This window comes from Dryas octopetala, chromosome 9 (genome assembly GCF_963921425.1).
Source record: "Dryas octopetala chromosome 9, drDryOcto1.1, whole genome shotgun sequence".
NCBI classification, from domain to species: domain Eukaryota; kingdom Viridiplantae; phylum Streptophyta; class Magnoliopsida; order Rosales; family Rosaceae; genus Dryas; species Dryas octopetala.
In genome coordinates, this window is record NC_141374.1 from 17,695,437 (window position 1) to 17,707,856 (window position 12,420).

Consider the following 12,420-nt stretch of genomic DNA (forward strand, 5'->3'; position numbering starts at 1 on the left):
TTTTAAATATAAAAGATAGAGTTGAATCAGAGTTTAGCAACAGTTTTAACAGAAAATAATAAAACATAAACTTTATTTTATGTTGCTACCCGATATTTGACGGCCGGCCCTGTTTTCTTAGTGCGAGATATTGTAGAAGTTAGTAATTGAATGGCTTAATCTTATTGATCATACGTGCACATATTTATACAAGAGAAGACTTGGTTTACAAGTATAAAGACTTAATGTAGATACTAGTCTGGTGAGGATTCCTTGAGTGCCAAGGAGACTTGCTTAACAGATATTGTTGCTACCCCAGATCGACCCCCATTAAAATGACATTTGTTTATAAGGAGATTCGAGCCGAGAATCTCTACCCTTCCCATACCACTAGAGTTAAGATGTATGGTCGCATTAAAATGAAGACCTAAAATATAACATTCTAAACATGATGGAGTCTCAAAGAAGACAAATAAAATCCAATGTTTTTCGTTTTCTTTTTGCTAACAACTGAGCAGCTTTTCTTTTCTTTTCTGGAAGAAATATATATAAGCAGCTACGAACATATTGTTACATGTTTCTCATCAGAGTGTACTATCTTGTATATGAAAGAGTCTTGGTTCGAATTCAGCTCCATTTGAACCAACATAATCATAACTACCTTTAGTATTTAAGTCAAAATGAATGGAACCCCCCTCAACCTTAAGCCTTGTATCTTTATTTTCTTCTCTATTTCCCTCTTCAAAAATCTGGAAAGTTGAACCATTGCTCTTCTTATAAGCATCGTTATTATTCATCTCTATTATATTTCCTCTTCTATCTTCTTCAGTCACATTGTCCATAAAATTTGATAGAGCCAAATTGAAGTCTGTTAATTGGGCTCTTGTGGCTTCTAGAGTATTGGGACCCTTCATGTCCAGGGAGAGGCCCTTTTGGGCTTTCTCTAATATAGCATGCAAGTACTTGCCTTGGGCTTCTATTCTCATCTGCAACTTCTTTTGAACCTATTAATACAAGTAGTAAGATTAGTTATAAGATAGGCATGTTACAGGTACATATATATATTTTGAGCATGAAAATGAAATAATTAAGCTAGCAAATTATTTGATATATATATCATTGAGTTCTGATCATGAGAGCAAACACATACCTCAAGCTGCTCTTGCAATCTGTTCTGTACTTCAATTTGACACTTAAGTGCCTCCGAAAATGGAATTGTTCTGTTTTCAGTATTACCAGTATTGATCAGTATCCAGAGGGGTCTTATGGAAAGTAAGCAGATCATAATCTAATATAAAAACTAAATTGTAATCGAAATAATTGGTGCAGTTAATAAGTACTGATTTCACATACCCTTGTTCGTTATTACCTCTTGGTAATTTGATGCTAGGCCCTGTGGAATTATGAGTGCTGAAATGTACATATGAATCCCCTAAAACTTATTTAAAAGGAGAACCAAAAAAAAAAAAAAAAGCATTAGTACAGCAAGTTAATTAGAAGGCCAGAAAAGAAAGAATGAAAGAAAATATCAGCAAAAATAGCAGAAGAGTATATATATATAATAAAGTTAATTGTGGGAACTTTAAGAGTTCTCATCAATAATGTTTTTGGCCACCTTCTAATTTCCAAAAGAGTTTTAATTAAAAGTTATAGAGGTTTAAACTATTTTATGTGAAAGAACATTTGAAATCAGTTAGTAATTAGTATAGTTGTGGTAATTAATTTGAGCAGGGAATGTAATTAATCTGTTTCTAGAGCTCACCATTATTGTCTCTGTTCTGTTCTACAGAGTTTTGTTTCCTTGCCTGTTGTCCGAGCCTATACTTCTGCAAATTAACTAGTTTAGGTTTATATGCTTTTGTGCTTAAAACTAAAATGATATTATGAGAGTAATTTATAATTAAACGAAATTAAGAAGCAAGAGGCAAAGTATATATTTATACCTGCAAATGGCTTTTCAAATGGTACAATGTTAAACCCTTCAAGCCCATTAGCCTCAGCACAGACTTGGGAGTTGCTTCTGAAACAGAAACCCTCTTCAAAATTAAATTAGTGGGACTCATAACTTTAGTGGGATGATATATGATGTTTTAAAATTTGAATGTATTAAAACATTCTTAAATCATAAATGTGGGAAATTGGCTACTAGTTTAATTAGTATAATTCATAGAATTGACAATGTCAGATTATGAATATAAACATTTATAAGGGTACGTACGTAAATGAATTGTTGTTTAACTTTAAATGATAATCTAGCGAGCATGCATGAAAATTGCATAAATGAATTGAGTAATTAATCAACAAGCTAGCATATATGTAAACAAGTAAATGGATTAAAAAGTAATTAAGGTAATGTAAGAGGGGGACATACTGTCAGGGCCACCAAGTTTAGTGACTGCGTCCACAAATCTGTCATGAAGATCAGGAGTCCACCTTAGCCTTGGTTTGGGGTCTCTTGTCATCATTACCCCATTCTCGTATCCCTCTTCACCACCGCCACCGCCACCGCCACCGTAGTTATTCATCTCCATATATAATATAATATAATATAATCCCAGATCTCACTTACTCTAAAGTAAAGCTAGATAGATTGATCTTTGATCTTCTTGCAGCTTTTGCCTTTGTAACAATTAAAAAATTCTCAACCTCATCTTTTTGTCATATGATTACATTAATATAAAAGAGCTAGCACATTAAGCTAGCTAGCTAGGTTCCTCATGCCCAAGAATGAAACAAGAAATTTAATTCTGAGCTGAGAGAAGTATGAAGTAAAGTGAATTGGGTTTGGGTTGGAGAGAGAGAGAGAGAGAGAGAGAGAGAGAATGAAAGGAGGTGGAAATAAGTTGAGGCCGGGAAGAGAGCAAGTAGTTGATCGAGTAGCAAAAACAAGAAACAACAACAACGCCGCGTTGTTTTCAAGTGATATTTGTATATATAATAAAGGAGGGCATATGAATGTGAATGAAGGCCTATGTAGAGGTAGAGGAAAGCTCGGCGACGAATCTGAAGGAGCATTATGGCATCGGAACACGTGGAAACCAGCGTGGAATATTCGAGGCCAATACAAACACAATACATAAATAAAAAATAAAAAAAATAAAAGTCATCTCTTGATAGGGTCATGTCACATGTGCAAAGAAGGACACGTTACGAATGCTCCGCATGCGACGGGACTGCAGAATATTCTCACTGCCCTACAGCACCCCGGGCCCACCCCACCCATTTGTCCGTGAAAACTTGTCCATCCTCTCTTTCCTACTCCTGCTATTTATTCATTTCAATGTCTTAATAGTTGAGTGCTGCTATTTGTACACTTTTTTTTTTTTTCTTTTTGCACACTTTTTTGTAAAAAAAAAAAATTAAAGGAAAAGACATACTCACCCTTCTCACACCCAAAACCAATTCCATTTTTTCTCTTTTGCGCACCCCATCAACAGACAAAAAAAAACCACACACACCCAACCACATACATCCCCCCTTCATCTCCCTCACCCGACCACACCCACCCACGCAACCCTCCCTCCACCAAGCCCCAACCCCGTCGCACCCTCCCTCCAGCCCCGACCCACCCACCCACCCAGCCCCCTCCCTCCCTCACTCGACCACCACAAGCAGCACCCGATCTCACCCCCAACCTCCTCCTCTTCTCTCCTCCCTCCCTCCCTCCCTCCCTCTCTCTCTCTGTTTTCTCCTTCCTTTGGCAGCCACCCACCGAACACCCACAAACCATTCAGCAGCCACCCATCGAACATCCACAAACCATTCGACAGCCACCCACTGAACACCCACAAACCATTCGACAACCACCCGCTGAACACCCACAAACCATTCGGCATATATCTACCGAACCTAGAGGGAGGTGGGCCGGGTGGGTCGAGGCTAGAGGGAGGGTGCGACGGGGTTGGGTGGGATGGGGTGTGATGGGGCCGGGGCTGGGTGGAGGGGAAGGAGGAGGTCGGGCTGGGTGGAGGGGAAGGAGGTGGGCTGGGTCGGGGCTGGAGGGAGGGTGCGACGGGGCTGGGGCTTGGTGGAGGGGAGGAAGGAGATCGAGCTGGGTCGGGGCTAGAGGGAGGGTGCAACGGGGCTGAGGCTTGGTGGAGGGGAGGGAGGAGGTCGAGCTGGGTGGAGGGGAAAGAGGTGGGCTAATCGGGGCTGGGGCTTGGTGGAGGGGAGGGTGGAGGTCGGGTGTGTTTTTTTTTTTTTGAGGGGTGTGTTTTTTTTTTTTTTGTCTAGGAGTAAGGGGTGTGTTGGGTGAGGGGTGAGTGTGTCTTTTCCTTTAATTTTTTATTGTTTTTTTACAAAAAGGTGTGCAAAAAGAAAAAAAATGGTGTACAAATAGTAACCCTCTTATGATTTTGGTTTTCGATTTGTCTAATGTATTAGAAACATGATTTTTGAATCCTTGTATTTTACTTCATCCATTCTCATCATTTGGATTTAAGGAGATCAATGGGCTGGCTATTCAACTGCCAATTGCCTGCCTGGCTGGGCTTTAGCCTCAGTTCTGTTTTTAAGCAAGTGGGTCTTAACCCAAATAAGTCTGTCCAATTTGGACCTGTAAAGACTTCAATGAAGAGTGTCACTCCAAACCAATTTGTTCTCTCCTGTGAATGCAAGCCAATCTCAGGCCCCTATTAACTCAAGGAACCTTAATTAGTACGGAAAAAATTTATATATTTTTGTATCGTAGTGGTGTGACATTCATTGAAGAAAAATATATAGGTAAGAGATAAGAGAAAAAGAAAGAGAGATACCATGTATACCACGTGAGGGATAAATAAATTCTTCTCATTAATATAGGGTCCAAATTCCTCTCACCCAATTTTTGTATCTCGTCAGTCACTTGGGGCCACCAATTAAAGTAAAACATCAATTAATATGACAGTTCAATGATAAAAATCATTTGGTTCCTCCTTAAGATTTATTTGTGTAAGAAATAATTAAATCAATGATTATTAAGTTATCTAAACTTCACAGACAAACACAATTTGTAAATAAAATTGAAATGAATGAATGGTAATAAACTGGCTAAATCTAAACTCTTTCTCCTCCAGCCATCTCCTAACATAATTTACATCACTTCCTCCAAATCTATTCTCATGATTATTAGGGACATTTTTGGAATGTGATGGAATCATATGTGATAATGTGAATCTCTGGAAAGCTCACTGTGAGAAGGATTGCATGTTTTTGGGTGCTTGGCAATAACTGTGTTCCTGCAACTTGTCCAAGACATGACCAACGTGTCAACTCAGCGTTGGACGAAGGTATTTATATTTCTAACCTCTTAGGCTCTTAGCATAGGAGGATTACCAGAGGCAATGGGATCAAATCGACGGTTGATTTGTTGTTGACTGTGGAATCCACTAAATGGACGGTTGAGATTCACGTCTCCATCAAACTCTGTATTGTGATTAGCAATTTGCAAGAGAGCAAAGCTCAGTCAGCGCAGAGCCATGGACTTGTGGCACAAAGCCCGAACCGTCGCCGAGGAAGCAGCGAAGCGATCGCAGGAGCTAACGATCGGCGTCGCGAAGCTCTCCGACATCGCCGCCGAGACTGCCAAGCGGTCCAAGGAGATCGCCGGCGAGGCCTTGAAGCGAGCCGAGCACATCAAGCACCTTGCCGATGGCATCTCTCCCTCCTTCACCACGCAACAACAACCTGCCGTGGAGACTCAGCACGAAGAGTTGGATCTGGAAGCGTTTGGAATCACTGAGGAGTTGAGAGACTTTGTTAAAGGAATCACCTTGGTCACGTTTAAGGATTTTCCAATTCAAGGTACTTTTTTTAACGGATTTAAAACATTTTTGTTTGGTTGCTGAGAAAATGTTTGGCGTCATTGTGAACTTGTAAATTGCTTCAAATTTTGTACTTAAGGCACTTTCCTTGTGGCTGACGCCATGTCATATTCATTGAGGAAGGGCGAGGATGATGAATTGATGATGATTTATTGAAAGCAGGATTTGCATGACAATGGAAAGTGCTTGGAAGATCAAAAGCACTTTTGTTGTGACGTTTTCTGTGTGTGCTGAATGGTTTAATATGAACTCGATCACTAGATGCTTTTATTTTTTTCATTGCTCAAAGATAATTGGACTGGTGTTTCACCCTTTGCAGATGATACACCATTCTCTGACATCCCTACAGTCACAAATGTTAGGCAGGATCTTTCGGAGTGGCAAGAAAAGCATGCCAATCTTGTTCTTTTGACTGTCGAGGTAGCTTCATTCACCTCACAGAAAATCACTGAGGTTAAAGACGAAAAAAAACAAAAAGAATTGTTGGATTTAGGAATCAGATGATAACTGATCTTGAAATCTTACAACTAGTATATTAAAGGCGGGGTTGCTTTAAACTGTTCTGGCAACTGCTCATTAACCTTACATGTTCTGTTTTCTGTCAATGCCATAATGACTGTCTTTGATGTTGGTGGGGATACCGTCGAAGATAAATTAACTTTATACTTACATAGAATCAGACAGTATGCCAAACATGCATATTCATTTTTTGAGTTTCTAGTTATGCCACTTTTCTGTAACAATAGTGTATTTGCAATTAACTGCATTTTCTAAATGCTTTGATTGCAGGAAATTTCAAAATTAAGATATGAGTTGTGCCCACGTGTTATGAAAGAAAGGAAATTTTGGAGGATATATTTTATACTAGTTAACAGTCACGTGGCACCGTAAGTACCCTGTCTCTTGGAATACATGTATAAGTGCAGTATATTCATAGGCAGGGATTGTGATTGTGAGTCATATTCAATCCATAGAGGTCTGGAATATAAAACAATGCTACAAAATAATGACATTTTTCACCTGTGAGAGTCAATTATTGAAATGTGATCAGTCACCCTATTGATTGCATTTTGTTTTTTAAAAAAGTACCAAAATTTTGTTGAATGTAAATGGAGATGGTTTATTGATGTGAAAACCAATATGTAATTGGATGTACGTAAACATTTAATTTTAACAGTATTGCTTCCATACATTCTTGTACATGACCTCTGGACCTTAAATTATTTATACAATTTCCTTCACTCTGCTGCACTTTTGCTTAGGTTCTTGTTTACTGTTTTTACATATGTGGTGAACTGTCCTATCTTATGCTTCCTCTAGCTATGAGAAGCGGTACCTGGAGGATGTTAAACTAAAGTCAACTGAACAGTTGAAAGATGACAGAGTAAAGGAACCTACAAAAGTTGAAATAACTTCTAAACCCCAGGAGGAGGAAGCAAAGCATCAAAGTATAACCTCAACCTCATCAACTACTGAGCAAGACTTGGATGCATTTCTCCTGGGAGATCCTGGAGACAGCGATGACCATCCAGGTAACTCTAATATTTCGTTACTTGCTACCATGTGTAGCTGTGGTTATTTACACTTTGAAGTGTGTAATTGCTCAAGAGTCCTATCACAACACTGTTCAAGCTGCTAGAAAATCTGTATGAATAAAGAAACTAAGTTTGTGGAGTACTTGTATATGGCATGCAAGTATGCAACTAATGTATTGCCTCTTGGCTTGACATTAACCATATTTTCAGATGCATTGTCTAAGTAAGTCACTAGTATCCATCCTATCTGTCATTTTTCTTTTGAATGGACTAAATTGAATGGTTTTCACTCAAAGGAAGGATGAGGGAATTAAATGTTGAAATCATCTGAGTCTTCACTCTCTTTTTCTCTGGTCTGTGAGTTTTAGACTTTTAGTCTTTTAGGACTCTACGCAACTACCATTTCCCATTCTTTAGTGTGTACCATACATAGAATATATATGCAACATAGCATTGAGCATCCTAAGCTTTCGTATGTGAACATCTATCTGGTCTTTCAGATGATGGTGATGGTGATGGGGACATTGATGATGATTTTGAGCTTTGACAAATTAGTGGACAGCTCGGTAAGCCTGCCTCTTTTTTTCCCCTTGTTTTTTTAAAATGAAAAAAGAAATCTTCTTTCTAGGCTTGTGTGCTTGTAAATGTGCGAGGTTTCACTTTATGGTCAAGATATTGGACTTTGACCAATCAATAGCAAGTTTAGCATAGTATCTGGTCAATAACTGTATTCTGTATCCCAGATATTGAATGGTTATTAAATGAAATTCATAAGGTTCAGCTCTTTGATATGTTATGGAATCCTGCAGTTCTCTAGTTCTTAAGATAGTACCAGGGATGAAACACCCCCCCCAGTGGCAAGTCGGATTCATTGTGTAGGTCTGCACAGTTTATTATTAGTTTATTTTTTAGTGCTGTTGCTGATAATGTTTCAAACTTGTTGGAACTACAGGATGAAGGGAAAGATAAACTGTAAAAAAAGGAAAAGAATGAAATCTTCGTCAGCTTGATATTCTTTCTAACAGCATGTGTTGCTAGCTGGATGCTTAAGGCTTTTCTACGAAATATGAGTACAGGTTTCTCCTTTTTGGTTTCTTTTTATGTATATATTATGATCTCATGTAAATGTACAATCAGAAATGAAGAACGCAATGATATTAGCTGGTTCTCCCAACAGGGTAAATTGGTTTCCATGCATCTCTGGTAGTATTGTTGATACTCAAGCTGGCAAAACAAGACCCAATGTCAAGCCTTTTCAATGTGGCGTTTAGGATTTTTAGTGCTTACCGGAGTTTCACGATTAATGGCCTTCATAAAGCACAATGCAAAACCTGTTAACCAAAATGCTTGTAAAAATTGAAAGCACTTGGGATTGGATGATTTTATCCACTGTTATCTCCAAATCCACAAGTCTTATCTTTAGAGTTCAGATCCTCAAGCAAGAACAGATATCTCTGATTAAACGATTCCTAGATATTTGTGGATAATTTCTTGGAAAATGGCTCTGGGGTTTTTACTTAATAATCAAGTTATATTTGTTTCCACCTAGGAGACTAGATCCCTTATGATCTGAGATTTGCTGCTTTATCTTCACTTTATATATGGAATTCAATTTGAAAACATGACTTCATTTAAATAATGTTATGTGATTTATTTGTTTCAAAGGGCTTTATTTAGAAAAAAAAAAAAAAAAAAAAAAAACTCACAAAGTTTCAGTCCAAAACAAGAAACACAAGAAGGACTAAACTCTAATTTTCTGTATAATCTAATCAATTCTGAGATGTGCTACATTTTTTTTTAAAATTTGGTTTGATTTGGTTGGTCCATTCAGAGACTTCTCTGATCATCCGTGAAGGTGTCTAAAAAACTGTCACTACCACTTTCAATTATTTGGTCGAAAATTGAAATTTAATATCCTTCTTGTCTTGGCTTGGCATATTTATCCTTCTTTGTATCCCGTACTCCTAAAATTATTCACGTTTTGGCATACTTTCCCAAATTGCCATAAAAACCTTGTCCCTAAGGAACTGGAATTGAGTGGTGTATGGAACTTCTGTTTTCTACATGATTTAAACAATTATTGTTCACATTGATGATTGATACTTATTTTTGCTCTTTTAATAAAAGCAAAGAATTCAATTGATTAGGATGTTATTCTGGATATGCTATCATACGATAAAGACCTGTCAACCATAGAAATTTCTGGGTTCCTAGCCAAAATAAATACCAATTGCATGATAATTTTTTTTTTTTTTGAATTGTATGATAATTACTATGGTCGAGTATATATTGAACAGCAATTGAAATCATCTATTCTTATAATTAAAGTGTTTGAGAAATTAAATTTCTATAAATTTATAATACTACTACACTACCAGCATGTCAGCAACCCCCATACATACACAGACTGACAGACATATTAAACGTGCAGCAATTAAGTGTGACCTATCTCAATGGATCTCTTTCATATACTTTAGAAAGAATACATTACAAATTGATACCCACCAAACAAAGAGGTACTTATTGATCTTAACTGATGTGGCAGATGATATGTCAGTTTTTTACTTGCTACAAGATTTAATATAGATCCAAAATTAAATAAATGAAAAACTTATCAGTTGAGATTTATAAAGTTTGAAATAGAGTTAGTACTGAAACTCTTTTCCAATTTCTTGGATAGACAAGTGAAGCTTCAAGCTGGCTCCTTCATAAATGGGTATATAATACAGAAAAAAATGCTTGGAAAAATGAAGGACAATAATTCAGATGATTGAACTCAACCAGTACTGGAATTACAGGAAGAAGTTTCATAGGTATTAAATGATGAAATTACAGTCCCTAGATTCTCAATTTCGTATATGTATGCATAGATATTGGACCGACTCCCCATACAGAGGTCTATGTTGGGCTTGTAATTAATTAGTATAAATTGCTCGACTTTATATTATTTTATTACACAATTTGACAACATTTTTAGTTCAGATTTATAGTCGATCTTAATTACAACATAATATGTATTATATACTTTCTAATTTTGTTTAATATGTAAATGCTTGGCAAATAAAGCAGGCACATACGCATACACTACTCATAAAAGCTGCTTCTTTCCATCCCACTTAGTGATCAAGCATGAAGCATGACATGAATACCTCACCTACCCCTTTACCTAAGAGGTACTCAACAATTATCTAGGAAAATCCTTTTGTTATCTTTGAGTGAACGCGCCTCACGCGCGGTGACTCTGTTTCCATTTCTTGCGATTTCGGTGGTATCTGAGGTTGTTTGGGGTGGCGAATACGGTGGAGGGCTCGATTTCTGCGGCTCTCCGACCAAATATGGGTGGCGGGGAGCCGGGGCTTCGCTTGGGAGGCTTGGGAGTACCTGATTTTGCAAACCCACGGTCTGGGAAGAGGGGGCGTTCGACGGACGATCCCGATTTTGAGACGTATGTTAGTCCGCCAGCGCCGACCGAAGAAGGGAAGTCTAATGGCAGTTTTAAAGACAGATTGATGAGATCAGTGGCGCCTGTTCTGGGTGTTGGATCTGGGGTGCCTCTGGACTCTGATCTTGATGATTCGGATTGTGTAGTTTCAAGAGGTTTGAAGGGACCTAGTGTTCAGTTTTCTGAAAAAGCAATGGATCTTATGTGCCGACCTTGGAAGCAAGCGTTGATCATCAAGTTGCTTGGAAAATCCCATACGTATAATTTTCTGGTAGCTCGTTTGAAGCAGAAATGGGAATTGAAGGGGGGTATGCAATTGATTGACATTGAGAATGGTTACTTCATTGCCCGTTTCCAGCTAGAGGAGGATCGCCAATATGTCCTCACTGGTGGCCCTTGGATTGTGGCTGGAAATTACTTGACTATTCAAGAGTGGAGACCTGGATTTAATCCATTCACTGATTCTGTTACTCGCATGGCAGTATGGATTCGTGTCTCTGGTGCACAAATGGAATTCTTCAACACTTGGGCCATGAGAAAGGTGGGTAATGCCTTGGGAAAGCTAATGAAGATTGACATCCTCACCAATTCTTGTTCCAGGGGTAAATTCGCTCGGATTTGTGTTGAATTAGATCTTACTAAGCCTTTGGAAGCTTTTATTGCTATTAATGGAATCTGGTACAATCTAGAATATGAGGGTATGCCTCAAATTTGTTTCAATTGTGGAAGGTATGGTCATAAGCAGGAGAATTGTGCTTGGAAGAAGCAGGGGGAGGATGCTAGCATGGAGCCAGGTGAGGTTGTGGCTAACCCTGGCCAACAAACTGAGAATATGGACTGTGCAGGCCCTGGCCTGGAACAGAAGGATAATGATGGCACTGAGGCCATCCATGGGGCTTGGATGCAACCCAAAGTAAGAGCTCGTAATAAGAAGCATGTTGAGAAAGTTGCGGACAAGCGTGGTACCAAGTCTATGGACAAGTCTGGTGCTAAACCTGCTAATAATAGTGAGGTTGGTGGAGCTAATAACCTTGCTACAGGTTCTAGGTTCTCTATTTTACGATCTAAGAATGGGTTAGACCAGGTTACTAATGAGAAGGGTGGGGCTTCTAGTTCTGGGACTAACCAAGGAGGATCTAATATGGTTAAGAAAACTTGGACTCCTAAGGGTAAAACCGCCATCAATCCGACTAGGCCTGCTTTATCAGATATCTCTAATAATGATATGAGAGGTGGTCAGGTTGTGCCACAAAAAAGTGCTCATACTGTTCGTGGAACTAAGGAGTTGTACTCTGAAGAGGAGGTTCAGAAACTGAAGAAAACTTTAAATGCTGCATTCTCAGGGTTCTTGGGGCATGGTACTCGTAGCTCTAACCCTGTGGTCCTTGCTGAGGTCCACTCTGGCCCCAATTATGAGCAATCTTCTATTCTTCTTGGTCGTCAACCTTCAAACATTGTATTCAAAGGTGGAACCAATGAGGCTCAGACCTTAGACCATAACGACCCTATGCTCTCTTATGTGCCTGAGACTCAAATAAATGACCAGTATGCTGGTAATGGTAATGTTTTGATGAGTGTTGACCCTTCTCCTCAGGGAGAGGTTGGTCGATCTGTTGCATGAGGTTATTCCTCTATGCCTTTTCCCTCTTCTTTTGATTCATTA

At 38.7% G+C, this 12,420-nt stretch overlaps 2 protein-coding genes across 7 annotated transcripts; one reads left to right on the forward strand and one right to left on the reverse strand.

The window, feature by feature from the left end:
• Positions 1-146: 146 nt before the first annotated feature.
• LOC147275098 (Homeodomain-like superfamily protein) lies at positions 147-2,764 on the reverse strand. 6 transcript variants are annotated; one of them, XM_086257606.1, is made up of 6 exons: positions 2,351-2,764; positions 1,923-1,999; positions 1,742-1,805; positions 1,333-1,411; positions 1,130-1,199; positions 147-983 (listed from the first exon to the last, which is right to left on the reverse strand). In XM_086257606.1, the coding sequence occupies exons 1-6, from the start codon at positions 2,508-2,510 to the stop codon at positions 564-566; spliced, it is 870 nt and encodes a 289-aa protein (XP_086113732.1). In that variant the 5' UTR covers positions 2,511-2,764; the 3' UTR covers positions 147-563. The 6 variants fall into 6 exon arrangements, with proteins under 6 accessions (XP_086113732.1, XP_086113731.1, XP_086113733.1 ...); XM_086257605.1 differs by having other exon boundaries at positions 1,333-1,417; XM_086257607.1 differs by having other exon boundaries at positions 1,333-1,417; positions 1,923-2,015.
• Positions 2,765-5,299: 2,535 nt separating this feature from the next.
• On the forward strand, positions 5,300-8,857 carry LOC147275099 (uncharacterized). Its single transcript, XM_086227373.1, has 6 exons — positions 5,300-5,760; positions 6,100-6,200; positions 6,570-6,667; positions 7,101-7,312; positions 7,816-7,881; positions 8,268-8,857. Exons 1-5 carry the CDS (start codon positions 5,436-5,438, stop codon positions 7,860-7,862), a joined length of 783 nt encoding a protein of 260 aa, XP_086083499.1. The 5' UTR covers positions 5,300-5,435; the 3' UTR covers positions 7,863-7,881; positions 8,268-8,857.
• The last annotated feature ends 3,563 nt before the right edge of the window (positions 8,858-12,420 follow it).

Excerpts from the sequence above, each read along its gene's own strand:
- LOC147275098 (XM_086257602.1), bottom strand. The coding sequence starts at position 2,510 with ATGGAGATGAATAACTACGGTGGCGGTGGCGGTGGCGGTGGTGAAGAG. Across the intron at positions 2,016-2,350 it reads TAAACTTGGTGGCCCTGACA|AGGGTTTCTGTTTCAGAAGC; the intron begins GTATGTCCCCCT and ends TTAATTTTGAAG. Across the intron at positions 984-1,129 it reads GATTGCAAGAGCAGCTTGAG|GTTCAAAAGAAGTTGCAGAT; the intron begins GTATGTGTTTGC and ends TTGTATTAATAG.
- LOC147275099 (XM_086227373.1), top strand. The coding sequence starts at position 5,436 with ATGGACTTGTGGCACAAAGCCCGAACCGTCGCCGAGGAAGCAGCGAAG. Across the intron at positions 5,761-6,099 it reads TAAGGATTTTCCAATTCAAG|ATGATACACCATTCTCTGAC; the intron begins GTACTTTTTTTA and ends CACCCTTTGCAG. Across the intron at positions 6,668-7,100 it reads GTTAACAGTCACGTGGCACC|CTATGAGAAGCGGTACCTGG; the intron begins GTAAGTACCCTG and ends TGCTTCCTCTAG.